Here is a 25526-nt window from a genome sequence, read left to right on the forward strand (position 1 = left end):
AGTGCGCCGTCAGGGAGACACGTCAGGACAGGCTGTGGAGGCAGAGTTGTGAGAAGCAGGAATTAGGGGAAGGGAGGGCATGTGTGCACATGTATGTGCTTGGGTGTGTGCAGAACAAAGCAAGTGCTTGCCTTTTGAACTGGGGGAATGGGGAGACTGGGTTGGGCCATGCACGTGGGTGTGAGTGTATGCATGTGTGTGCATGTGTGTATGTGTGTGTATGCGTGTGTGTGTGTAGGGGGTTCAGACAGCAGCACATGCAGAAGCTTTAGTCACAAGGTGCACAATGAACTTGGAGACGACACACAGGTGTGTGAAAGGTAGATGCAGGTGGAAGAGCAGACACGAGAGGAAGCCAGAGGGGAGCCATAAAGAAGGACCTTGGGCATCTTGCTAGGAGACTGAACTTCGGACCATGAGCTAGGAAGCACCAAGGGAGGAATTTAGCCAGAGGGCGAGTGGGAGTGGACCTGTGTTCAGAATGTGAACTGCACTTGAGAGGTCTCTCATGGGGATGAAGGACAGGAGGGGGTGGCAGGAGGAACTGAGGCCATCGGGTGGGAAATGAGGAGATGCAGAGTGGGACCAGGTCTCTGCGGCATCTGCAAGTTGCTGCATCCTTGGCAGTTTGTGGGATGCAGGGGGAAAATGCGAGTCAGGGCTGATGGCTGGGGTCAGGCTTAGCCAACTGGTGGTGGTGCCATTCTCTGAGCTGGCGAACACAGGAGGAAGAACAGGTGGTGAGCAGGCAGTGTGCAGGATGAAGGGAGAAAGGGAAGGCAGACAAGTGGCTGGGGGAGGCGGTGAAATCCATGTCTACTGTTGTTATTGAATTGTGCTGTGTAAGGTGTAAGATATAATGATGAAAGAGGAACTACCTGTGAGTACAGGATAGGTTTGAGTTTGAATTGCTGAAGGATGCTGGGTGGAGGCCACAGCCTGCCTCCCCCTCCTTCTCCTCACCTGGGCATCTGGTCTGTCCCTTCCATGCAAAGGAAGTTCACATGCACCTTGCCCAGTCACCAGTGCAGAGGGGTGTGGGCTGGTGCTGGGGAGGGGCAGCAGGTGGGGAGGGTGCAGGGAGAGGCAGTTCCTCCCTCAGAAGCAGAGGAGAACTGGCACAGGGAAGAAGGAGTGTGACAAGTGCTTTGTTTGTTTAAAGATTTATTTATTTGAAAGGCAGAGTGACAGAGAGACTTGAGGGATAGAAATGGAATTAGAGAAGAGGGAGAGGGAGAGGGAGAGGGAGAGGGAGAGGGAGAGAGCGTGCTTCCATCTGCTAGTTCACTCCCCAAATGGCTGCAACAGCAGGAGCTGGGCCAGGCTGAAGCCATGAGCCAGGAACTCCTTCCACATTTCCCACATTGGTGCAGGGCCCCAAATACTTGGGCCATCTTCCACTGCTCTCCCAAGTGCATTAGCAGGATACTAGTTGGGAAGCAGAGCAGCAGGGACTCGAGCTGGCACTCCTATGGGATGCTGGCATCACAGGTGGCAGCTTAACCCTCTGCCACAATGCTGGCCGCTGATGAGTGGTTTTGTGGTGAATTCCATAGGGGTGAGGATGAACAGATGAAGGGAGTTTTCATCTGCTGGTCTAGGTTTTCTCTGATAGCGCAAGGTCAAGGTCAAGGGCGTTTGCTAGGCACAAAGAAGGAGCAGTGTGCTGTAAACACGAGGGATCATGGGAGGGGGGTGAGCCTGGTCTCTGGGCAGGGTTTGGAGCCTGCAGAGCCTGGGGCTGCTGTGGGTTGGAGCTCTCCTAGGTACCATATTGGACAGGAGGCAGGGGATTGGGGGAGCGGCTGTAGGACACAGTGGAGCAGAAGGCAAGGGTGGGAACAAGGGCTCTGGTCTCCTTACGGAAGGAAGATGAACCAGAGAGGTCTATGGACTGCTAAAGATGGGAGGGGGAGCCAGAAACTCTCATTCTTCACTGGGGAAAATGCCGACTCTAGCAGTTCTCTGGCCCTATGTCTCTCTTACTGCAATGGGAGTGGGAAATGGGATTTTCGGGTTTGAGTTCCAGAATCCTTTGGGGGCACCAAGGCTGAGAATGTGGCCTGAGAAGATGGAGGAGGGGGCTGAGGGGGCTGTGGCGGGCAGCAGGCTGAGGCGAGGAGTGGGCGGCCAATGAGTCGCAAGCACCCTAAGGTACCTAAGGGGCAGGGTTAAGAGCCAGGATCCCAACTGGTCTGGGGTGTGAGCAGGGAGCTAGCCCAGGAGGGTTAAAGGGCAGGGAGGAGGAGCCAGGAGGGAATGACATGGTGGTCATGAAGTGGTAGTGAGGCCGGGAGTGAGAGAAGCCCCCAGGGAGGAACAAGGCAGAGACTGGTCCTGGGCACACCTGCTCTGGGCAGTGTGTGGTGACAGCAGCAAGAATAGCTTCTGATGGAGATGCCAGGAGAAAGTCCCCGGTGATGGCAGCCACGTGCCAGGGCCTTCTCGCGTGTCCTCCCCGGCCCCCAGCTCAAGGCTCCGTGCCCTCCGCACCTCTTGGTCTTCTTGAACACTTCCATCTTTACCTCTTCTGCCAGGTACTGGCTGCAGGTGACCACAGGGCAGATTCTGAGAGAACACCTGTTCTGAAGCCCTGTGCCTGGGCCTCTTGGGCTGGACAGATTTCTATCTGAACTTGAGGGAACCTGGTACCATGAGATCTCAGGGAGGAGTCTCAGTGACCCCAGGAGAACATGAGCCGACGACAGGTGGGCTGAGATGCCCCCAGAGACTGCACTGGCCACGTGACTTGAGCTGGACGCCAGAGTTCCTGATGGCCTCAGCTGCTGAGCTGGGCAGAGTGCAGACACCATCACCTCTGGGAGGCCTCTGTAGGGTGCAGCCAATGGGATGCACAGGGGAGAGCATGGGTGACAAAGGGGTCTGGGAAGGAGGGAGCCACAGGTGATGGAGGCAGAAGGCAGGAGGACATGGTTGAAATGATAGCCATCATTTCACAACTTTCCTCTTTATTGGACACAAAAGAGAGTGAGGGTCGGGTGGGGACCAAAAGTGGGGATTTTCTGCTTGGCTGGAAGTTTCCAGGCTCTAAGAGCAGGCAAAGCAATGGAACGTTCTAGAACACTCCAGAAATTCCTTAAAGTCTTCTCCAAGGAGAAGCGACTCATCATTCATGTCAGGGTGGGTTAAGGCACTTTTATTTTAATAGCAAAGGCTGAGATGAAAAGGCAGGAATAACAGTAACAGCCTCAGCAACAGCTGAGCACCTACTGTGTGCTGGCTGTCCTAGAGCCTGGCACTCCCTCACTTGTTTAATCCTCACAAGGGCCCTGTGAAGTTGCTACCCAAGGGGAAGGAAGGCCCAGGGCGGTTAGGGTCACCGGTCTGCAGCGGCTTCTGGATGCGTGGAGAAGGGGGTACTGGGTTCTGCAGGGTGCTTGTCTTCCAGGGTCACCCATTCTCCAATCAAGGGAGGGACCTGGTCCCCACCCCTGCCCCCACCAGGGTCCTTTCTCCTTCCCCTTGGGTTTGTGGCCTGAGGAGATCCCTGGCGCTCACTCGCCCTCTCCCTACGCACCCTGAGCGCCCAGAGGAAGCCGACGCAGGCTAACTGAATGCATAACTTTATTAAATAAATGCTTTGTCATGACAAAAGACAAAGATCAAGGAGTAACATAAATTATAAGTTGAATAAATAGCATACAGCAATCTTCACTGTTTAATAAAACGTGAGATCCTCTGGGTGTTTTGCTTTTTTGTGTTTTTTTTATTTCCTTAAGTACAAAATGCTAAACAGGAGCTGAGCTCTTCCGCGTTCACATGATAGTTTTCTGCCTTTTGCTTTTTCACAAACTGGTTTCGTTTATCGGCTTATTTTCCCATCCTTTTCACCAGTAAAGATTATGAGCATTTATTGTTGTTTTAAAGTTGCAAACAAAAACGAGTAGAGAGACCAGAGTTATGGTATGCATGTACCTAACACTACAGAGAGCTACAGTAATATGTGCTGTGCTTATTGCTGTCTTAAAGAAAAAAACCAACCGGTAGGCAACTCGGAATCTGAGGGAATCTTGTCTGACAACGGTGCTACCCATGGGAGCTACTGTGTGACGGTGGTGGTGGTGGCAGAGATGGGGCTCAGGCGATGACCAGGGACCAGAGAAGCAAGGCCAGTGGGTGCAGGGGGGGCTGGGGACCCCTTCCCCTCGGGCCCTCCCCACCCAGAAGGAATGAAGAGGCCAGAGTCTGCCAATGTCTACACTACAGACTCCAGGAGAAAACCAAGAAAGTGTGTTTTTAAAACAAGAAACAAAAACCTACAAGACAAAAGGAGGTGGCGAAACAGTGCAAAAGGATCCTTGCACCTTAGTGGTTTTAAAAAATAAAGACAGTACAACAGACGGTCGGATGGTCACACCCCTGTCCTTGTCCCCACTCTGCTCAAAACTCAGCCTCCTTTCTCCTGGAAGCAACAGCACTTCCTCTCTGAGACCAGCGGGCAGCGTCTCCTTGGCCCTCTCTGTCTGGAGGTCCCATTCTGGCCTGCAGTTCTCTGGGTCTGAATCTGTGGATAAAGGTGGCGGGGGGAGAGGGACGGGGTAACCGGCCCACTTTGAGGGGGCTTGGTAGGTGCAGTGGCAGCCATGGCAGCCCTGTCACTGTGCGTGAGCTGGGGAGGAGGGTGGCTGAGACCCGCCTTGCTCCGAGGAGGCGAACCCCTCGGGGTTACCATGGAGACCATGAGGCAGTGATGGGCAGATGGGGCGAGGGGGGGAGAAGTGACCACACAGGGCCTCCTGTGCTCACCTTCCATCCCCGGGTCAGGGCTGAGTGTCCCAGGCCTGTCTGTGTAGGCCTGGCTGTCAGAGAGGCATTCGAGTCTCCCCCTCCCCAGGTGCCCATCTTTGCCAGCCCAGGTGGGTCAGTGCAGGCTGGGGGAAGGAGGAGCCATCTTGTTCAGGCCTCTGTCCATTCCTCATGGTACTAGGGAAGACGGAGGCATCTTCTCCACTGCTGGAGTGAGGCTTGAGTCAGCAGGGGCAGGGGTGGGCCACACTCAGACCTGGGGCCGCGATAACTGAGGGTGTAAGGCTGTAGGGGGAGCAGAGAGCTGGCCAACAGCAGCCTGGAGCCCAGGAGATCCCTGCTCAGGACCTAGCCTGCTGGCACCATCCAAACCCTGTCCAGGGTGGAGGGTGACCGACCCTCGGTGATTTCCTTCCACGGCCTCCCCACCTTGGATGCAGCCAGTTCTCCCATTCGAGACGCTTAGTTCTATGTGTCCATGCAGGTCCAGTTTCCTCTTGGGCTGGCCAGATGTGCTGACACACCCATGTGAGCCAGGGAGACTCACAGGTTTGGGATGGCAGGCGTGAACTCTTGAGGACTGGAGAGGCTGTGGGGGCTAAATCAACCCTTCTCCCTACCTGTGGCTGCCAGCAGAGAGCCAGCCTAAGGAGCAGAGACCTGCTTCCACGTCAGGTCAGCAGACAGCGGGGAAGGAGGGAGCCCCTCTCGGGAATCAGGGAGAGGGAGGCGGAGGCAGTCCCTGGCTCAGTCTCTTCTTAGGGGGAGTGGCACCCCAGTATCCACTTGGCAGATCCCAGTTGGATGACTGCTCAAGATCCAAGGGAAGAATTGCAGAAGGAGGAGTAGGGTGCCAAAGGTTGAGGATACTGGCCAATGACATAGCACGGAGTCGGGGTTAGGGGATAGCTGTGCAGAGCGGCGGGGTGCACTGACGTGGGAGGTCAGGTCTTGGAGCTGTCGCTCCCATCAGGCCCTTTGTCTCACAAAGCCGGACCACCTCTCTTGCCCTCAGCCAGCTGCCCAGGCTAGGGGAAACATCCCTCACGTGCTGCAGCCACGTTTCCCACGCAGTTGCTTCTTCCCTGTCCCTTGTCCATTGCCCCAAGTTCTGCGTTGGAGGGTAGTCTCCTTTGGGTCACGTCATCAAGAGAGAGTGGAGAGAGAGAGCTTCATCCATAGCAAGAAACCTCTTTGGCAGTGGCCAAGCCTCCTTTGGGGGGTGGGCTAGCTCAGCCTTCCAGCACAGTGCCAAGGCCATCCATATGTGGAGGACGAGAGTTTTTCTTGGATCGGAACCCGGCTGTCTGAGGCACCTGCCCCTGGTTGTCCTGGGCCCTTCTTCCATCCTCTGCCTCAGGGAAGAAGCCAGGCTTGGCCAGAACAAATGAAGAGCAGGAAAGACTCCTTGGCCTCAGGTGGCTCATGATGGTCTGAGGGTGGGCAGTCTGAGCTCCAAGTTTCGCCCCTTCAAAAATCTCGACCAGTTCCTGCTGATCCTTATTCCCATGCAGCGTTTAGAGTCCAGGATCCACCTTGAGATCCTCACCTTCCCTGGCTCTGCAGCCTGAGTTGAGCTCACTCCTATCTTTCAACCTGCTCCGCCATTCTCTTCTCTCTTTGAGTCCCAGTGGGCTTGTGCATTAGCGATGCCCAGGAATTTCTATTGGCTGTGTCCCTTCCTGCCACCTCTCTGTCCCTCCACGCCGTCTACTCTGGCCTCAACAATCAGCTTCCTGTTGCTCTGCACCCACAGCCTTCCCCACCACCTCCCTCTTGGCCATCTCTCCAGTCAGTCTCTCTCCTATTCTGCCGGTGGGGAGACTGAGAGAGAGACCTTTCAAATGCTCTGTCCCCAGGCAAGGACAAGGCCAGGGCAGGACTCATGCTGCAACATGGATCTGCTAGGCTCATTTGGTGCCATGTCCTGGGGTCCAGAGACAATGGCTTCCCAAGGGTCTGAAGACTGGAATGGGATGAGCCAGGGAACAGCATCAAAGGCTGACTTCCACCTGGCTGTTCAACACCATGCCCCAGACAGACCTGGGTTTGTTGCTTGTGGGGAACCCTGACTAGGGGCAGGGATACTGCGATTATGGGTTGTATTTGGACAATACGGGTTTTCTTGGTTTTCCCAGAACGAGGAAGCTTCTCAATGCCCCCATTGGAACTACTTTGAAAAATTAATGCAAAAAGAAAAAAAAGAGGAAGAAATGAAATAAAGATAAGAGATAGATTTACATGCCTATATATGACTATATGGAGCCTGGTAGATGATACAAGCCCACTTGGTTTTCAGTCCATCCTCCTCCAGAGGGTGCTGTGCTAGTTGTGAATCCAATGCAATGAGGGGCTGAAGCCAGCAGGTCTCTGCAGGTTTTTTTAGTCACCCTGGAAGAACAGGTCTTTCCTGTATCCGGTGTGAACTGACTTCTACACGAATGCAGGGGCAGTGAAAAGGGCACACGGATTTCAACCTCACGGATCTTGCTTAGGGAGACCTGTCTACCTAAGATCACTCAGCGGTGAAATCAATTACTTTTCGGAGGAATGGAATGATTTTTTTTTTTTTTTTAATAAATCTGGGGGACAGAGAGAGAAGACTCCTCCTAGGGGTTTGAAGGGAGGAGGCACGGGGGTCGGGCCGCCCACACCTGCGGGCTGGAGGAGGAGACTGATCCGCGAGAGGCAATGACCTCTCTTGTCTTCCTTTCTCCCCCCGACCAATCCGAACCGGGAGAACACCATCGAAGCCACGCCTTTCGCTGCCCGACCTCCTGCACCCAGCCCTGGCCCAGTGGCCTTTCCTCCTTCCTGCCCACGTGCCTTCTGGTCACTCTGTCTCTCTTCTTCTATGCCCTACACTGACGCGTTCCTCCCTTCTCTTCCTCTTGCCCCTCTCCGCTCGTTCAACCTGCCTCAAAAAGAAAATCCTGCCCAAGGGGAGGTCTCCTTAGCTTCTGGCGTCTCCGTTGTTGCCATATTCAAAGTCGAGCCCTTGCGAGAGATTCCGAGGCCCTCAGTTTCCTCAAATAGATACATGTGTATTTCTTTTTCCCTTAAATGAGATGAATGGAGTGGCGTCCTGGGGTGGAGGGAGGCGCTGGCTGGAGTCGGGGGTGGGGGTGGGGGGCGAGGAGGGATGGGGAGGGGACGCATCACTCAACGTTGCTGCTGTCGAAGGCGTGGCACTGAAAATCTCCGTCCGCGTACTCCATGCCTGGCAGCTTCATCCCGTACTTGTCCACGCACCAGCAGATGCCACGTTTGCGGCCGCGGGAAGGCTTGCACTGGGGCGCAGAGCGACAGGCAGTGAGGACGTTTGTACCCGAGGCTCTGTTGCTGCCCATCTTACCCCCTCCCCGGCCTGACTGATCCCTAGAGAGGGCAAGGGTTCTGGTGTTCCAGTTTCAGGAGTGAGTCTGCCTCTGGCTAGTTCCTAAGATCTCTATTTTGTTCTTGTTGTTGGTTATCCATTTGGGGTTCTCCAACCTAGAATTCTGTAAGGCTCTCCAAGAGCGGTGCACGCTCTGATAATCATGACAGCGGCAAGAATAATTAATAATAACGGGTACCGTAATTACCTGCTACCTGATAATGGCAAGAATGTAACAGGAGGCAGAACTGTGCTGCATGGTCACTTCCAGAGCTGCTGAACCCTGTCTAGTGTCCCAGAGATTAAGCACTCACTTCTCTCAATCCTGTGAGGCAGGGACTGCTCTGCCCATTTTATGTCGTGGTCTTGAGGCACAGAGACAAAGCGAGCCTGGGGTGAGGACGTGACTAGGAAGTGGCAGAGTCAAGGTTTACCATAAGGTGCTCTGGCTCTTATGCTGCCTGAGATTGGGGGTGCCTTGGAGGCAGCAGCAGCAGCACCACCACCAGCAGCACCTGGGAACTTGTTATACACTGGAGAGCCTCAGAGTCCGCCCCAGACCTGGCGCCTAGCAAGCAGCACCTTAACAAGCCCTCCAGGGGACTCTGATGCTCTCGGATGTCCGGGGGCCACTGGGTTTTGGGAAACACTAAATCACCAGTGGTAGAAGTCTTAGCTTACGTACGAGGTGGCCCTCTCTTGGCAGGTGCCATTTTCGGAGCCTAGGAGCTTGGGATAGGAGACGACCACATACCTGCTTTCTCTTGTAGAATCCTTTGCGGTCACAGTTGGGCAGGTACACGGCCCGGGGCACCATGCGTGGGTTGGCTTTGAGCTCCTGCAGGGATGCCTCCATGTGTCTGCGGCAGGGGCCCTGTGTGGACAGCAAGGATGAGCACCTGCCATGGCCCAAGTGGACACGGCAGCTGACAGGGCTTGGGGATGAGTCGCCACCTTTGGGTCTTTGCTCCCTATCCCCGTCGTGTGCCCCAAGAGTGTACAAGGATCCACCTGTGGCCAGGTGTGGAGCCGTGTTTTCCCTTTGGTCCTCCAGACCACCCACCCGCGGCTTTCTATCCTGCTGGGAAAGAAAGTCCGGAGGTGGCTGTCTCTGGATGCTCCAGGAAAGCCTCCAGCTCTGGGGGTGACACACCTGGCGTGTGGCTGCTGCACTGGCAGGGACTCTTCCCGCACGAGTGCCACCTCTATTCCTGCTCTCTCTGTCTCTGACAAGTCTCCTCCCGAATCCTAAACTGAGCTCCCAGGCACACAGGTGGTCCCGGCCAGGCCATCATACTTCCTGCTGCCTCAGCTGGGATGGTCAGGAGGTGAGGGGTGGCAGACGGTGGGGTCCTCAGGCTCACCTGCTCGGATTCCTGTCTCATCTCAGGCGGGGAGACAATCCGGGGGTGGGCAGTGTTCTCAGCTCCGCCCACGAACTTGGACTGGGTCAGCTTCTTCCTGCGGTCCTTCTTCACAGCCTCGGCCTTCAGCTCGGAGATGCGGGTGTGCTTGGGCCGGAAGACCTTGGGGGAGTAGGTCTCCTCCGCCATCTCGGAGGTGGTAGGCTCCTCATGCTCGCGGGAGTCTCTCTCTGCAGGGGGAGGGAAAAGGCCTCAAGGTCAGCCTCAAGGTCAGCCTCCCAGGGCGTGGTGAGTAATCAAGGCTGCAGTCACCAGGTCTCTGCTTTCCCAGGAGGAGGAGCCAAAACTCATTCAGCGGTGGGCAGCTTGGCATGGGGGGCGGGGGAAGAGTGGGCAGGAAGGCGTCCCGGAGGAGGGGACCATGGGCAGAGTATCACTGATCCACAGTAGAAGGGTGACAGGAGGGAGAGGGTTCTGGGGGGTAGGAAGGAGGAAGGGTGAGGAAACTGTCTCCTGGAAGGTGTGGGCAGTTTGCCGGCTGGGGTTGGCTAAAGCAGATGGGGTGGTGGCGGGAGGTGGGGTTGGGAGCTGGGATGCTGGAGACCTCAGCGACAGCTAAGGCGAAGACAGGACGAGCAGAGGCCGTGGGCTCTCAGAACCACTGGGCATGCAGATGGATTTGGATCCATGGAACCAAAGTCCTGAGGTCTGGAGCTGAACGCTGGGGAGGGAGGAGGAGCAGGGGACCCAAAGGGCAGGAAGAGGGGAAGTGGGAGCCAGGCGAGCTGGATGAACGTGGGAGGCCAGAGGGAGCGGTGGAGGGGGGCAGACAGAATGAGGCCTCGCTCCAGGCCCCTGGAGGCTGGGCCATTGCTCAGGCTCAGTGTGAGAGAGGCCGACAGCTGTCTGGGGCGGCGCAAGTTTAAATATAGGAGTGACTTGGTGACAGTCTGTATTTAGCTGACTTATGACCTTTGAAGAACCAGGACTTCGTTCATGTATTTGTCGGTCTGAATTCCACGCCGAGCCCCCTTTTCCCCTGCCCTGTCCAGATTTCCACTAAATTCTCTCATAGACACCCGGCTCTGGGTCCCCTTTCTCCTCTAAGCTCCCCCCCAATCCCCAGCCTCACGGACTCAGAGTGGGGAGACCTACGATTGCTTCTCCCACATGGGCAGGATGTGGTCAGGATTCCCCACCATGAGACAGGTGCTGGGGTGGGTGGGTGTGGGTGGTTCTGTCTTCACTGATCTGTTCTCAAACACCCTAAAAAGGAAATGCAGCTTTGGGTGACCCCAAATAAACAGGATGAGGCAACGGGACATCCTATCCCCCATCCATTCCCATATCCCTAGGATTTCTGGAAGTGGTGATAGTCCAGCACCCCGGATGGGGAATGTGGGTGGGGAGGGGGGTGCAAGGGGAGAGCAGCTACCTAGGAAGACAAAGTCTTTGGTCCCTGGGGCAGCCACAGAGGCTGTCTTTTGAGCTCCCAGCCCAGAGGAAGGTGCAGGGAGCTCTTGCAGATCTGGCCTAACCAGGCAGGTGGCAAGAAGCCCCCGAGCACCTGCGTCTTTCTTGGCTCAGGACTTGTGAGGTTTAACAAAGGAGGACTCTGGTCTGTAAGACCCTGGCAGGGAAGCTGCTGCCCGGAGGAAGACTCCAAGGGTGTGGAGTGGTGGTGGTGAGCTGATGGGCTTGTCCATGCCCAAGAGATCGGGGGCCACTCCTGGGGGGCAAGATGCTAAGGAGAAGGCGGCAGCAATGTGTGGGGCAGGCTCATCCTGCACAAAGCTCCACACCAGGACCCCAGCCCTCCTCTTCCTCCTAACTCACTCCACCCTGTTGTCTCCTGATGTCCCCTGTGCCTGGTGATTTCTCAATGGGGTGAAGTGCTTGATAGGTAGACTAGGGAGTAAGCTAGTGATGTTTTGGGGTCAAGCTGTATTCTGGGGTTGCAGGACAAAGGTTGCAGGGGGTGGACAGGTAAGTACAAGCATGGCAGGTTTGGGGGAATCTGAAGATTGCAAGGCTAGGGTTGCATCATATACCCAGGATGGGGGGAGAGCTGACCCTGGCGCTCCTCCCCAAGAGGCTGCACACACTTCACTCAGCCTCTCTGGGCATCAGCAAGCAGGGTAGGAGCCAGGGCAGGAGACAGATGCCCGTGAAATGCTGGGGCCTTGATGGGGTTGGAGAGGTGGGATGGCCAAACCCCTTCCCCAGTGAATACCACAACCATATGGAGTGCAGGGAGAGGCTTGATTGAGGGCTGGCTGCTGGCCAGGGCAGGGACAGAAGGTGAGCAGCTCCTGCAGTGGGCTGCTCCAGCTGAACCTGGACAGCTAGCAAAGCTGGGTTACCAGGCACGGCCTCTGAGCCCAGGAGGCGCCCACTCCTGGAGTCCTGCAACTGACCACTTCTCCTGCGCCCGCTGGGCCCCAGCAGAAAGAAGTGCATGCACCTGTGTCTAGCTCTTGAAGATCTGGGAAGGGGGTGTCATCCTGCCCGCCCTTGGCCACCAGTCTCTTGGAGGCAGCTCTGTCCCTTTGGTCAGAGGATGTCTTCCTCCAGCTGTCATCTCAGCCCGCTCACACGCCTTGGGCTCGGGGGTCTTCTTTCAAGCTGCTTCACCTTTTAAGACTTTCTCAAAGATGTGCTATAGACTGTCCTTGTATTGGGTCACCTTTCCTGGGAGGAGAATGGGAGGGGGGGGGCTAACCAACGGGGGAAATGAGCTTTAGCCCCTCTCAGCCTTTTCATTGGCAGTGGTCAGGTGTTTCTCCCAGCACCAGTCTGTGATGATATTGGACAACAAATGTAGATAGATCCTGGTCTCTTCCTTTAAGGACCTCAAAATACTCCTGGCAAACCTTCTCTCCTTCCCCTGGCCTCACCGGGGTGGGGCCACTAAGGACAAGGCTCCCTACACCTGAGTTTGCAGGCAGCTCGGCTACTTCTCAAGGACAGGCTTTGGTTCTTGCTGTGCCTCCCAGGTTTTGGTGCCACTTAACCCCGTGGGACCTATTCCTCCGTCCGTGGAGGAGTCGAGTATCAAAGATACCGATCAGGGTCTTGTGGTCACCTGGAGGCTCCAGAGAGACAGTGGAAACCTGGAAGGGAGCCAGTGCAGAGCCGTGAAGATTAAAGATCTGGAAAGTAAGACGGAGCTGGAAGGCCTGAGGCAGCTAGCACTATTCAGCTGCCTGGTGGCTCAAGTCAGAAATAGGCTTTCAGTGTTGGAAGGCTTTGCGGTTTAGGTCAAGCAAAAATAAGGTACAACAAGTACGCCGGCACACCTGACCCACTTCATCAAGAGAGAATGAACTGAGGTTGCAAGGGGCACTTAGATGGGACACAGGGACCTGCTTCCTGGCTTCCTGGCCATGCACCTGAGCAGCAACAAAACTCAGGGCTCTGGAGCTGTATAGACAAATAGGTCAGTACCTCTAGTGGCCAGTAGATGGCGTGGGAGACTGATGCTCACACAATCTGCGTTCTTGTCTGGGGATCCTAAGCAGTTTTAAAATGTGCAATTTGTGTGTCTCCTCTTCCTTCTTTGATTCACCACAATCCTTCCCTTGTATTTGGGGGGAGGGCATTGCAGCACATGCACTGGAAGGGTCAGGGGGATGTGAAGCGAGGGCGAGAAAGAGCCCATGTGCGGGTAGGGTGGGTGGCACAGCAGATGGAGGGATCCGAGGAGGGGGCAGCGTTTAGTGGTGCATCATGCCCTGCTGTTTCTTTAATCTGCAACTGGAAACTGATCTGGGGAGGAAGAGAAACATGTCCCAGACCTGCCACCCATCTCTAGATGCAGAGGGGATTCTACAGAGGAGGGAAATGTGGAATATTGGACTTCCTCCTGAAGTGGAAGAGGTGGGGCCTTTGATGTCCTGTTAATAGCCAGCAACCAAGGAAGGGAGGCCTTTGGGGCAGTTGGGTGGGTTCTGCTCAGGCTTCCGTCCCTGGTCCTGCCAGCAAGCTCTCTAACAGCCCTGCTCCTGCCACATCGGAGGGGGCCCCGGGCAGCCCCTGCATTCACAGGGTGTTCCCCGTTCCCTCTGAGGCAGCTGCGGGGGCTGTGGGCCTCTCCCCACGGTAACATGAACATGTGCCCGAGGACTGAACTCTTCCGAGTCCCAGCAAACACAGAGAGTGTCTAGGTGGAGGCCCAGCCGCTGTGGGCTCCGAAGTGTCCGGGGCAGGGGCAGTGATACGCCCAACACGATTGCACAGTGCATACGAAGTACCCAGACTCAACTGCTTCCCCCAAAGCTGCCCTGGGCTGCTGCTGTCCTCTTGCATGGGCCAGGGGTTTTGGTGGCAGGGGCAGGCGGGCTCTTAAGAGGTGTTTGGGCTTTGCCTTGCTTCCTAGTCACAGCGGCGGACAGATAGAGGGGGATGCTTGCTGCTGTCTGAAGTCTGACCTTCCACTCGGGGCCTCCCGATCAGGCCCCGGCACCACGACAGCTGGCCCTGGTCTGCGGTTAGTCTCCCACTCCATCTTGGCCAACGTAAGGGAAAGCTGGGTAGAGCAGCTTGGCTTACAGAAGTGCATGGATGGAGGTGCACTAGCGATTCACAGCCCTGGAAGAATGTGGGGCTTGGCCGGGACACTGGGCAAGGTCAGTGCAGCTCCACAGTGGCTTTAAAGTGTGACCACCCACTGCAGCAGAGTGCAGGGGGACAGGCAGAAAGCATCACAGGTGAGCCTGGATGCACTGGGCTTGTCTTTGGCCTATGGCTGTGCTAGCCAATTCAGCAGCCATGAGCCAATGCAGCTGTTTGACGTGAATAAATACTGCATAGAATACAAATTCAGTTCCTCGGTTGCTCCGGCCACAGTGCAGTGCTCCAGAGCTCCATGTGGCCAGTGGCTACTGTGCTGGACAGTGCGGATATAGAACACTTTCATCATCACGGAAAGTTCTACTGGACAGAGCTGGCCGGAGGACACTGATCCGTGCCTGGGTAGGGACGAAAATAGCAAAGCCAGGCACGGTGCTCCGCAGGCCCCCTCCCTGCCTCGCCCTGGCTGGCCTGCTGCTCTTCGCTGCAACACAAGGCCTGGGGGTTGTGGGGGGGGGGCATGGGGGATGAGGGATCAGCTGCTCCCTGTGTGAAAGTGGAAGACACGTCTTGGTTTCCTGAAGTCTGACTGCTCCCCTGCTGGGGTTTGCCAGATGACTCACTTGCACTCTCTCTCTCTCTCTGTGTGTGTGTGTGTGTGTTTGCATAAAGGGAAAAAGGCCCAGGGGCTGGCCAGGAGGGACTGTGGCACCTTCCTGGGGGAGCAGCAAGGACCCTCTTCTTCCTTGTCCCCTCCCTGGCCAGCATCGGCCTGGCCCCAGGCTCTGGGAAGATGGTTGGCTTGTCCTCTGTGGTCAGGAAGACACGTGCATGTTCTGGGCTCTTTTTAAAACTGGAATTACGGGCCAGGGAGGAGACAAACGCTGGTCCCTCCATGAGGACAATGGACCCCAGCAAGTGCCATCCTAAAGAACAGCTGCGAGAAGCAAGAAGGCCAGGAGGATGAGAGTGGAGTGGGGCAGGCTCCTGCGGGCAGGGCAGGGCAGCCGGGGGCTTCCTTCAGCCTCCCCAGACCCCCTCAGAAAGGGCTTGGGTGCTGCATACTCGTGGCAAGGCTGGCCAAGGCAGGGTTGTCATATCTCTGTCCTGGCCAGAGAAATAAGGGCACCCTATAGCACAGAGGGAAAACATTCAGAATCAGGAGCCGGAGCACTCAGCTCCACCCGTGAGGAGATGCATCAAGCGGTGCCACCCCCCCAACCTCCAGCCACTCTTCCTGGGAGGAAGATGGGGCTGCTGACTGTGAGGGCCTCTGTAAGCCCTGGTGCAGGTGTACTCTACTTTGGTTCTGGTTTCTTCTTCCTTTCTCTTTGTTTGGTTGTGGGGAGGATGAAGACAATAACAACCCCTTCTCCTACCATGAGTGCTCAATGAGTTGATACTAATTAAGTCTTAGCACAGGAGGCTCAGTTGCCTCTCCCCTCCCAATCACCAGCTAAGAACTTGCTTGCAGCCCGTCAGATCTGAGGCTCCTGGGGCTCTACCTTTGTCTCCGGGGAGACTACCCGCAAACCCCAGGTGAGAACATGGCACAGGTGCACTGGGAACCAGTCTCCACTTAGAGACCTCACCCTGGGAGTTCTTCCCTCTAACCCCTTCGCTTCATGCTGCATTAAGGGCATGAGGTCATCTGCCCTAAAAAGGCAGGAAAGGCGACCCATTACCCCCCACCCCGGCCACGTGGATGTGGCAGGTGCCCAGCTAGCAACAGAAGGAAAGCTGAGGGCTCACTCACTCACGTCCCACATCCAGAGACCAGAAGGAAAGAAAAGGCTCCTTCCCATTTTTCGCGGGCCACACTCCTTGCTCCTGAGAGGTATTTGGTGATAAATGTGCACCTAGGGAACACGTTACCCTTCTACACAGCCTCCACGGCGGTCTCTCCAGGAGACCAGGAACGGGAGCAAGCTTGGCAGGAACGCCTATGGCTGCTCCTGGTCGCTCACTGGAGCGCCCTTTTCGACTTGGCTACATTTCCATTCCTGACCCATCACAGTCGGCTCAGAACCTGCCAGGCAGGCAGTGCCTTTACCGCAAAAGTCTGGCTGACCAGAAGGGGGCGGAAGAGAGCAGACAGAGCTTCCTTCTCTCCAACGGCACACCCCAGGACCAACAGCTCTGCAGGGAGTCAGGTCTGTCCACGGAGGTCCAGACTCTTCTTTCGTGACCTCTGGGTGCAAGTGGAGAGTGGAGATGGCGGTTCCCTTCTCAGGGGAGGGAGGGCTCGCTGGGGCCTCTGTGTGGTCCAGTTAGGTGGCCACATGTGGCTACTGCACACTTGAAATGTGGCTAATACAACCAAGGGCATGGATTTTAAATTTTATTCAGTTTTAACTAGTTTAAAAGAACTGCTATCGATTCAGTTATTGGAAAATTCTGAAGTCTACATATACAGAACGGCTTTGGGCCATGAATTTAAATCTTCGAAACCTAAATGAAACTTAAATACGGACCCAATATTTCCAATGAGAATTTAGTGTCTGATTCGAGATGTGCTGTTAAGGTAATTAAAATGCACGCTGGATTTCTAAGACTTAATATATCTCATTATAACTTTTATTTTGAGCATGTGTTGAAGTGATTGTGTTAAAATCTATTAATAAAAGCAATTTCACCTGTTTCTTTTTATATTTTTTTTGAAAAGGTGGCTACTTTTAGAAAATTAAAAATTACACACGTGGCTTGTCTCACATTTCAACTGGGAGTGTTGCTAGAACGCATCAGAAGGAGTCATCTTATTGTGGGCTGGAGGGATGTGACGGCCTTGATGGAACCATCTAGATGGTTCAGAGTAAGTGAAACCCACAGTAAACAGTTCAGCAAGGTCATCTGAGTCCTGGATCTGAGTGCAAATTCAGCCAGGCCTAACTTCAGGATTCGGCAAGGGATGGGGCCCTATCAGATGATTTAGGTTGACTCATGAAAAATGAGGAGTGGAGATTTGCTGCCATGATTAAGATGCTGCTGGGGACACCTGCATTCCGTGTCTGAGTGCCTGGGTTCAAGTCCCAGCTCAGCTTCCAATGCCAGCTTCCTGCTGGTGGGCGTGCTTGGAGGCAGCAGGTCATTGGTCCCTGCCGTCCACACAGGAGACCTGGACTGACTTCCCGGCTCCTGGCTTGTCTGACTGATGCAGGCATTTGGGAGGGAGAACTAAGAAGGTCTCTCTGTTTGTCTGTCTGTGCTACCTTTCAAATCAATCAATCAATAAACATTTGTTTAAAAATTCAGATAACCTATTTTGGACTCAGTTGACTAGTTAGGAAGAGGGGCTATTCTTTCCTTTTTCCTTTTTCGGATTTCAGAAAATATTTTTACTTTTAATTGTGACTACTTCAAAAGTTTCATAGGAAATGGAATTAAAAAGTAAGTTTACCTTGGTGCAAAAAAGTTGGAAACCCATGCATATTTTTTAAATACATATGATTGACAAATGTGAATTTATACCAATGTGTGTCTTTGAAGACCCTGCATTTGCATGGATTTCAGCATTTCTCTGCACTCAGATAACCTCACCTTTTAATTCTATTTCTCATAAGCATTTTGAAGTACCCTTGTGAAGTACTGTGCATTTCACAAGAGCTATTAGAGAGCTGTTTGAATGCTCTGGCCACCGAGACATGACAGAGGTATCAGGGAAACAGCTTGTCTAATTTGCCTTCTTAATCATCCCAGAGGCAGGAGCTGTTGCCTTCAGTGTGTATGGAGATGGCTCCAGCAATTCCTGCAGCCCACCTCGGGCCCCGCTGTAACCTGGAAGCCTCTCCTCTCCCACGGAGAGATCTGCCGCCCACCTGCAGGGGGCTCTCTTGCTCTTTTCCTTATCAGTTTTTGTTTCCCAGGGTTCTTCCTCTTTCCTCTGGGTGCCCATACCCACCCCAGCTCACCTCAGAGCCTGTCCCTTGTCAGGCCTGTGCTGAAGCAGGCCACTTCTGGGCTGGGTTCTCCTTGGAGATGGGGGACCGCCTGCTCCCATCAGGAGAGCTCCCTGCCACTCAGGAAGTGAGATTTGGTGCCTGAACCTACAGGTTGGGTGGAGTGACATTTCTTCATAGCCCGTCCCTGTCCTCTGTCTCAAACTAAGCCACTGGCGTGAGCCGGCCCTGTCTGCAGGGTTGTGTAGGAAAAGAGCAAATGTGGGTATGAAATAACAGAGTGTTGCATTCTCTATTTGTGGTTCCTCCACTCATCCCCCTGCTGCCCCAGAAGCACCCTGAGGGTTACAGCAAAGGGTACCATAAAGGGTTTTATCATCACAGACATCACCCCAGAGGACAGCACTTGCCAATATTTGCCGAAGGCCTTGCTGCTATTCATTCCAGGCTTGGACAAGGGTGCTTGTGGCTGGCAAAGCAGGTAGGAATGGCAGAAAGGAGTGGCAGGAGCTGAGTTCGAGTCCTGCCCCTCACCTGGGACAAATGACTTCCCACTCTGGGCCTCAGCTCGTCCTCCATAAAACAAAGGGCCTTGACTGTGAGGCTGCCTCTGGGTGCCTCCCAACTCTGGCATTCTCTGGCCAATACCCAGACAATTCCTGGAGAGACGCTAGGACTGGGCTAAGCCAAGTGGTCCTGTGGGAAAGGCCACCTCCTCTGTCACAGAGGTTTCCAGTCTCTCCTCTGGCTTAGTATTTTAAAAAGAAGGAAATGACCTTATAATGGAAATCATGGACAGAAAGGGAGCTGGAAACAAAAGCGGGGCGGGGGGTGTCCTCTTGGTCTTGGGGAAGGGTTGTAGACTAAGTCTACCCTGGCTTCCTGGTTTATCTGCTTCCTTATTTCTGCAGACATGTCCTCAATCTTATTGCTTTAAGTAATGCTTGCAGATCACAAGTTCAGGATGGTGTCTGGGAATTGCAACTGTGCCAACACTGTAGGAAAAGTGCAAAAGTCAAACTAAACAGAACCCTTCCCAGTTACCTCCTTGTCTCCCAGTGGAACCCTGGTGCTGCCCTCTCGCCTCCGCTCAGAGGTCCCTCGGTGCTCACTGTGCTCCTCCAGCTCTGGTTGCAGCCGGCCTGGAGTGTGCTGGTCCCTTCGCCAAAGGTTTGTTTTCCACACAATTAAATAATCTTCAAGTTTCTCAGGCATTACTCAGGTACAAAGGAAAAGCTGCAGACAGAGCTCACCCCCCTTCCCTCGGACTCTTCCCCCTTCCTTGAAGGGACGGTGGCTTCTGCAGGGGTGCCTGCTCCCATGCCCTTTGCTGTAACCCTCGCGCTGACCTCTGGCTCCCGGGTCAGCCTGGCCCTCCCTCTGCAGCTGTGGGCCCACCTGCCTGCTCGGCCTCAGCCCCAGCCCCAGCCCCAGGACTGACTCACAGCTGCTGCCCCTCAGGGGTTGCCTTCCAGCTGGGGGAGGGCTAGGGAGCCGAGAAAGGGGAAATGGCCAGCTACCCTCGTTCTTCCAGTCTGAGCTGACGCAGCAGAAAGAAGGGAAAGAAAAGTCAAGTTAATGCACCATCATCGCTGGCCTTCCTAACTCCGTTTTGGTTGGCTCCAAGTACAGCCAGCCTGTAAAAGACTCGTTTCAAAGGGAGGGAGTATGAGTGGGAAAGCAATCTGGCTCTCTCAGTTTTCCATGATCGTGTTCAACCCAGACATAAATTTGGCCAATGAGCCTAACTCTGGAACTTGACTTCAACATGGCATTTGGACCAGGCTCGCAGATGAACCCAGGGTGATGGGGGCCAAACGCCTCCAAGAGGCAAAGGCTGAATTCCTTTTATTTTAGGGAGTGCAGGTTTCCCTCCTGACTTCTCCCCTAGAGGCATACTTTCTGTCCCTCTTGGTCTCTTTCTCACTGACAGAATGGAAACCCAGAACCCACTGTCCTCTCTGGCTCAAATTTGATGTCTCACCAGCCTGGGGCGGGTGAGTCTACCCGGTGCCGCCCATAAAAGCCACAAGGCTCCCCCCCCCCCCAACATCCAATGCAGAGCCCAGGCCTTCCTCCTGTCGCTACAGCTCACTCATATTTATTGAATTTGGTCCAATAAATAACTCCAGGCTCTCGCCCCCTCCAGCCTCACACACACAGCTCTCTGTTTCTATATCTATTTCTGCCCCTGAACTGGCCGAAGTAAAATGTAGAGCAGGCAGTGCCAGGCCAGCTCCGAGCGAGCACCCTTGCTCTGTGCCGACTCCCTCTGCAGTCACCCAGCAACGCGCCCAGCAAAACACCAGGCCAACCCGTCTGCTGGTCTCCCTCCCCAAGCCCTGGCCGGCTGCCACCTCGCTCTCCTCCGCTCTCTGTCTCACTCCAGAAATGCACTTTTGGGGGTTATGTAATATAAACTATCTACACATACATGATATAGATTTTGGTTAGGTATGCTGTATAAATCACGTTATAGTCCATGCATATCATGTGTAATATACACATACTGGTATAAAGACATCGAATCTGCACAGTGTATATTTAATGTATCCTAAACATTCCCACTGCTCGGTTTTGGGTGGGAGGGAAGAGGGAGTTGGACAACAGGAATCTTGGCTAAAAGACCAAAGGGCATGCTTCCTCTGTCCATTTCCCTCTCTTTAAGAGCTGTCTCCTCCGACTTTTGGGGGACCCACCCAACAACAGCCCTGCAGCAGAATCCTGGAGCGCCCCCTCCTACTCGGTCTGTCGGGGAGGAAGGCGTCGGCCCTGGCCGCGGGGAGCGCAGCCAAGCCGCAACTGCTGCCCGCCAGGCACCTGCCTTGGGCAGGGTGGGGACTTTGAGAAGGGCTGGGGAGGGGGTGGGGAAGGGGAGGTTGCTCGGAGCACCAGAATGGGAGTAGAGAATTCTAAAGAGGACCCTCCTAGGGACAAGAGTTGTGCGTTCCCGCGCGCGCGCCCCCAGTGGGTTAGACTGGGACATTGGATGCGTCCACTTTCTCCCAGTGCGCCCTCAGCACACACCTTCCACACCAGCCACTGGATTGGGCAAACAGAAGCAGGGCCAAGATGCGGCTGAATGATATCTTGCATATTTTCGACGTGACTGGATTGTGAGCCAGCGCGCTCCCTTCCAACCCTCCCCAGCGCTGAGCCTTTCCAAACCCACATCCCCCCAGCTGAAGGCGGGTGGGGCTGCCTTTGAAAAGTGGATCTTAATAAAAATACCCCAGCAAACCGACCTCTGGTGCTTCCAGCGTCTGCAGTCCCACCTCCCTCTGTTTTTTTTTTTTTTTTTTAATATCGTCTTGCAATCCGGAGAACGATTGCCTTTTGCGAAGTTGGAGGGCTGGCTCCTGCCACGGACAACACCTGTAGAGTTTGCGGGCATTGGGACCGAGCCCAGGAAAGCTCTCTTGCCTCTTGGCAAGCGCGGAGACTCTGCTCTCCTATAAGACAGCGTCTGTAGTCTGCACTTAAGAAAATTCGTGTTGGGGTGCTTGTGAGTGAAGGAAGGGGAGACGGGCATGTTCCCAGGAAGAAACTACACTAAATAAATAAGCATACTGAACCAATTTTAACTAACCGCTTTCGGAGATAACCAGTAACCAAGTTGACATCTCAGAACCCATACTTCTGTGTACAGTTTATTAAACTTTTTTTTTTTTAATTTAAGACCTGGTGATTTTCTATAAAGAAACACAGCCCAAGGAGGAGAACTGTTCTGATTGAACAAGTAGCTTTGTCAATCATTTAAGCCCTAAACGCCTGGCGCACATAACGTGGGGGCGGGACCACCAGGGGGCGGGACCACCAGGGGGCGGGGCCAGCGAGGGGCGGCCTGGTGCGTGGCCTTTTCTGTCTCCTCCCCCTGAATTTTGTATTCGTAGTTTCTAAGGCCCCTGAAGCGCTCACGCCACACCCCCTTATGATCTGGTTTGAGGGATGGGGGGGTGGAGGGTGGGGAATGGAGGGTGGGGGGTGGAGGGTGAGCGGTGGGGCAGGGTGAGGGGGGCGGCGTAGGCTTGGAGATCGCCAAGTCTGCATCTCATTCCCACCTTGCCTCGGAGCCTCCCGCCCACCTTTCATCCAAGATAACCTCTGAGCTGGGGAGGGGAAGGAACTGGATCCAGACACAAATACCCCGCACACAGCACCAAACCCTTCTGCTCGCCCCTCCCCCCAGCCGCAACCCCACCCCAGAGCTCCTAAAACATTCTTTCCCTTGCTGGAAGGAAAAAAAAATGCCATTTTGCAATGTAATCTATTTTACCATTTACCACGATCAATCATACCAAGTCAAAAGCAGTGGGTGTGCACGTGGGAGGGGCGCGAGGGCCCCCCCCCAAGACCTTGCTGACCAATGATGTGGTGTGCGTGTCTGTGTGCGCGCGTGTCTGTGTGCGTGTCTCTGTGTGTGCGTGCCTGTGCGCGCGCGCGCGCGTCTGCGTGTGTAGAGGTTGTCCAGAGGCGCTGGAGTGGGGGACGAAGGGCGGGGTGGGGAGGCGGGAGAGGAGCTGGGAGGCACAAAGGTGGAATTAGCTCAGAAGATGGGAAGCGCCTCTCCAGGTCCGAATTTAAACAGTATTTTCACCAGAGACCCCCCCCCCCCGCCCCCCGCCCGCCCAATTCAGGGTCAAAAAAAAAAAAAAAAAAAAAAAACGTGGAAGGGGAGTGTGTGGGGAAGGAGTCCATAATGTAACAGGCATCCTTTCCGACTGCAGATTGGGGTTTAGACTTTGAGATCAGAGCTAGTGGTCGGAAGTGGGGGTGGGGGCAGGGGTCGCGTGGGACCCCAGCAGGGGGCAAGAGAAGGAGCGAAATCTAGGAGCTGCTCACTGGACAGCAGCTTAGGGCGGCAGTACTGGCCAAGGTTCCGATCCCCAGGTACAAGGACCCTCCTCGGCTCCTCCCGGGCTGCGCCCCAGCCCGAAGCCACTTGCTGCGCGAAGCGTGCGGGCCCAGCGCGTCCCGAGTCCCCCGCCCTGCGCCGCGCGGCTGACTGGCACCCCGAGCGCGCTCACCGATCTTGACTTGCTCGCGGTAGCTCTTTTCGTTGAGGCAAACCCCGCGGCCGTGCAGCAGGGCGTGCAGCGGCTTCTCCTCGTCTTGCCGCGGGAGGCAGCGCAGTCCCTGTGCGCAGCGCTCAGTGTAGACGCCGCACGACTGCCCCTCGGCCAGGGCGCAAGTCATGCAGCAGCCGCAGCCCGGCTCCTTCACCAGCTCGCAGCCCAGGGGGCTCGGGGGGCACATGGACAGGGCTTTCTCGTCGCAGGGCTCGCAGTGCACGAAGGAGCCCAGGCCCTGGGCCGGCCCAGCGCAGGCGGCCAGGAGCAAGAGGACCGCGGTGAGCACCATCTTCGAGTCTCTCGCTTTCCCTCGGGGCGGGGCAGGAGAGCGAGAGTGCAGGGAGTTAAGGGGGCCAAGAGGGAGCCCGGAGATTTTTTCTTTTAAGTCTGGCAGGTAGAGCAGGTGCCTTCTCCAGACACTTGCAAAATGTAGCGGAAGGTGGAGGGTTGAGGTGGCTGCAAGCGAGTCCTGGTTGCAGGGATTAAAGGCGTGCAACAGGTTGGGAGGGTGGGAGGGGGAGAGCCTCGCCAGGTGCACTCAGGGTAGGCGGAGGGTGGAAAAAGCCCGGAGCCCGAGCGGGTCAGAACTGTAGGGGGAGGTGGGCGGGAGTCACAAAATCGCTAACCCCAAAGCAACCTCCGAAATAATGAGTTCGAAGGCTGTGCAGAAGGGGGTATTCGGGGGAGGGGAGAGATGAGGAGGAGAAAAATGGATTGGTCTTAAAATATTTTTTTTTTGCTTAAAATTTAAAATACACCCCCAGTTCTTTCTAACCTCCAGCTGCGGGCGGCGCGCGGCTGCCGCGGAACAGGTAAGAGGAGCTGGCGGCAGCCGAGAGGGTGGGAGAAAATCAAGAAACTAGGCAAAAAAGAAAAAAAAAAAATCTAAACCCTAGCACCTCTTTTCTCCCACTCTGTCACCACCTCTTCGAAATTCGCAGGTTCTGCGTGCAGTCGGAGAAGGGTGCAAACGGAGGAGGGCTAATTAAAAGGAGGAAAAAAAGGGAAGAAAAAGAAAAAAAAAAAAGAAAAAAAAAAAAGGAAAAAGCCCACACCGCTTCGTAGCTCTTTCCTGGCAGAAGTTTCCAAAGAGACTACGGGGCTCTGGTGGAGCCGGCGCTTTTAAATAGCCGGCCCCTGGCTGGCAGCCAGTTTGTAGCTGCAATTTGAGCTCCCAACACCCAACCCGGGAGAGGATGCCAAGGAGCTTTGCGGCGCAAACTCACACGGGGTGGGGGTGGGGAGAGGCCTTCGAGACACGCGGGGGCTCCCCTCCGCTCCCTGGACAGCGGCCCCCTCCCCCCGGAATGTAAGAGAGGGGCTTGGGGGGACTGGCTGGGGCTGCAGAGGGCGTGGAGGAGGTGGAGGGGCCAGTGGAAGCCGCAGTTCTTCTGCGGAGCAGGACGAACACAATGAGAGTGTCTCGGCCCCCCCCCCCCCCCTTGTCCCCTTAAACCAGCCTGGGCGCAGGCTAGAGGCAGAAGCCCTTTTCTTATGAACCCACTGGATGTATACGGTGACCAATAAATGCTTCCCAAGCTCTGGACAAGGACTTTATGCTGGTGCATGAGTTACCATGAAAGGTGTGTGTGTGTGTGTGTGTGTTTGGGGACGGGTAGTGTAGCCTGGCCAGGCATGGATGGTGAGCTGAGCTAAAGAGAGGAAAAAAAGAAGAAAAACTGGATTTTCCTCCACCAGAGTCTGAGGAAGGGGACTTGGTGCAGGGACATTTGTGTGGCTGGGGGCTAGGGCTGGACTGTCTTTGGTCAGAGGCAAGAAGTAGCCACCTGCCTTGAGCCGCAGGGCTGGGCGGGGAAGCTGGGGGAGTGTGTGTGGAGGGTGAGTGTGGCACAGTCTTGTAGGAAGAGACATTCTCACAACAGCGTTGTTGGGAGCTCCGAGTGGCAGAACTGACGCTTGCTGGAAGAAACCCTGTGACAACTGAAGATCTTGCTGTGTGTTTGTGTGTGGGTTTTCAGAGGGAAGGGGAGCCAGCAGGTGTGGCCCTGGCCCTCTGTGTGGCTGTTTAGGGGTATTTCTCCTGGGCAGGGCCATGTGACAGAGCAGAAGGACACCTTCTTATAAGAGTGAGGGGTGCCGGCAGGCACATCCCAGAGAGAAGAGCTTCCTGCCAGAGCCCTCACCACGACGTTTAAAACCTCAGTCTATTCTAACACTCTGGGACCGCTGTTTCCTTAGTAAAATGAAAGCTAGAGTCTTGAAAGAAGACAGGTGGCCTGTTTAGCTTTTCTTAAAGTCTCTGTGGGTGGGTTATGGGGTTCACAGGCAGGTCAGGGAGAGAGGACCAAGGTCACCATCCCTTTGGGGGAGACCTTGAGGCGAGGCTCTTTACACAGCCCTGGCTCCCTTGAGATGGGCTCTAACTTTGCTTTGGAGAAGGGGCTGTTGCATTTCACAAAGTTTGCCACTAGACTGCACCCTTATCTATGATAAGAATTCTTCCTGGCCGGCTGCCTTG

General features: G+C 55.1%; 1 protein-coding gene across 1 annotated transcript; it reads right to left on the minus strand.

Annotated features, from left to right (window-relative positions):
* Window positions 1-3568: 3568 nt before the first annotated feature.
* On the minus strand, window positions 3569-24148 carry IGFBP5 (insulin like growth factor binding protein 5). Its single transcript, XM_062191468.1, has 4 exons — window positions 23003-24148; window positions 9508-9737; window positions 8898-9017; window positions 3569-8057 (listed from the first exon to the last, which is right to left on the minus strand). The coding sequence occupies exons 1-4, from the start codon at window positions 23334-23336 to the stop codon at window positions 7926-7928; spliced, it is 816 nt and encodes a 271-aa protein (XP_062047452.1). The 5' UTR covers window positions 23337-24148; the 3' UTR covers window positions 3569-7925.
* Window positions 24149-25526: the final 1378 nt, after the last annotated feature.

The sequence above is a fragment of the Lepus europaeus genome, chromosome 1 (genome assembly GCF_033115175.1).
Source record: "Lepus europaeus isolate LE1 chromosome 1, mLepTim1.pri, whole genome shotgun sequence".
NCBI classification, from domain to species: domain Eukaryota; kingdom Metazoa; phylum Chordata; class Mammalia; order Lagomorpha; family Leporidae; genus Lepus; species Lepus europaeus.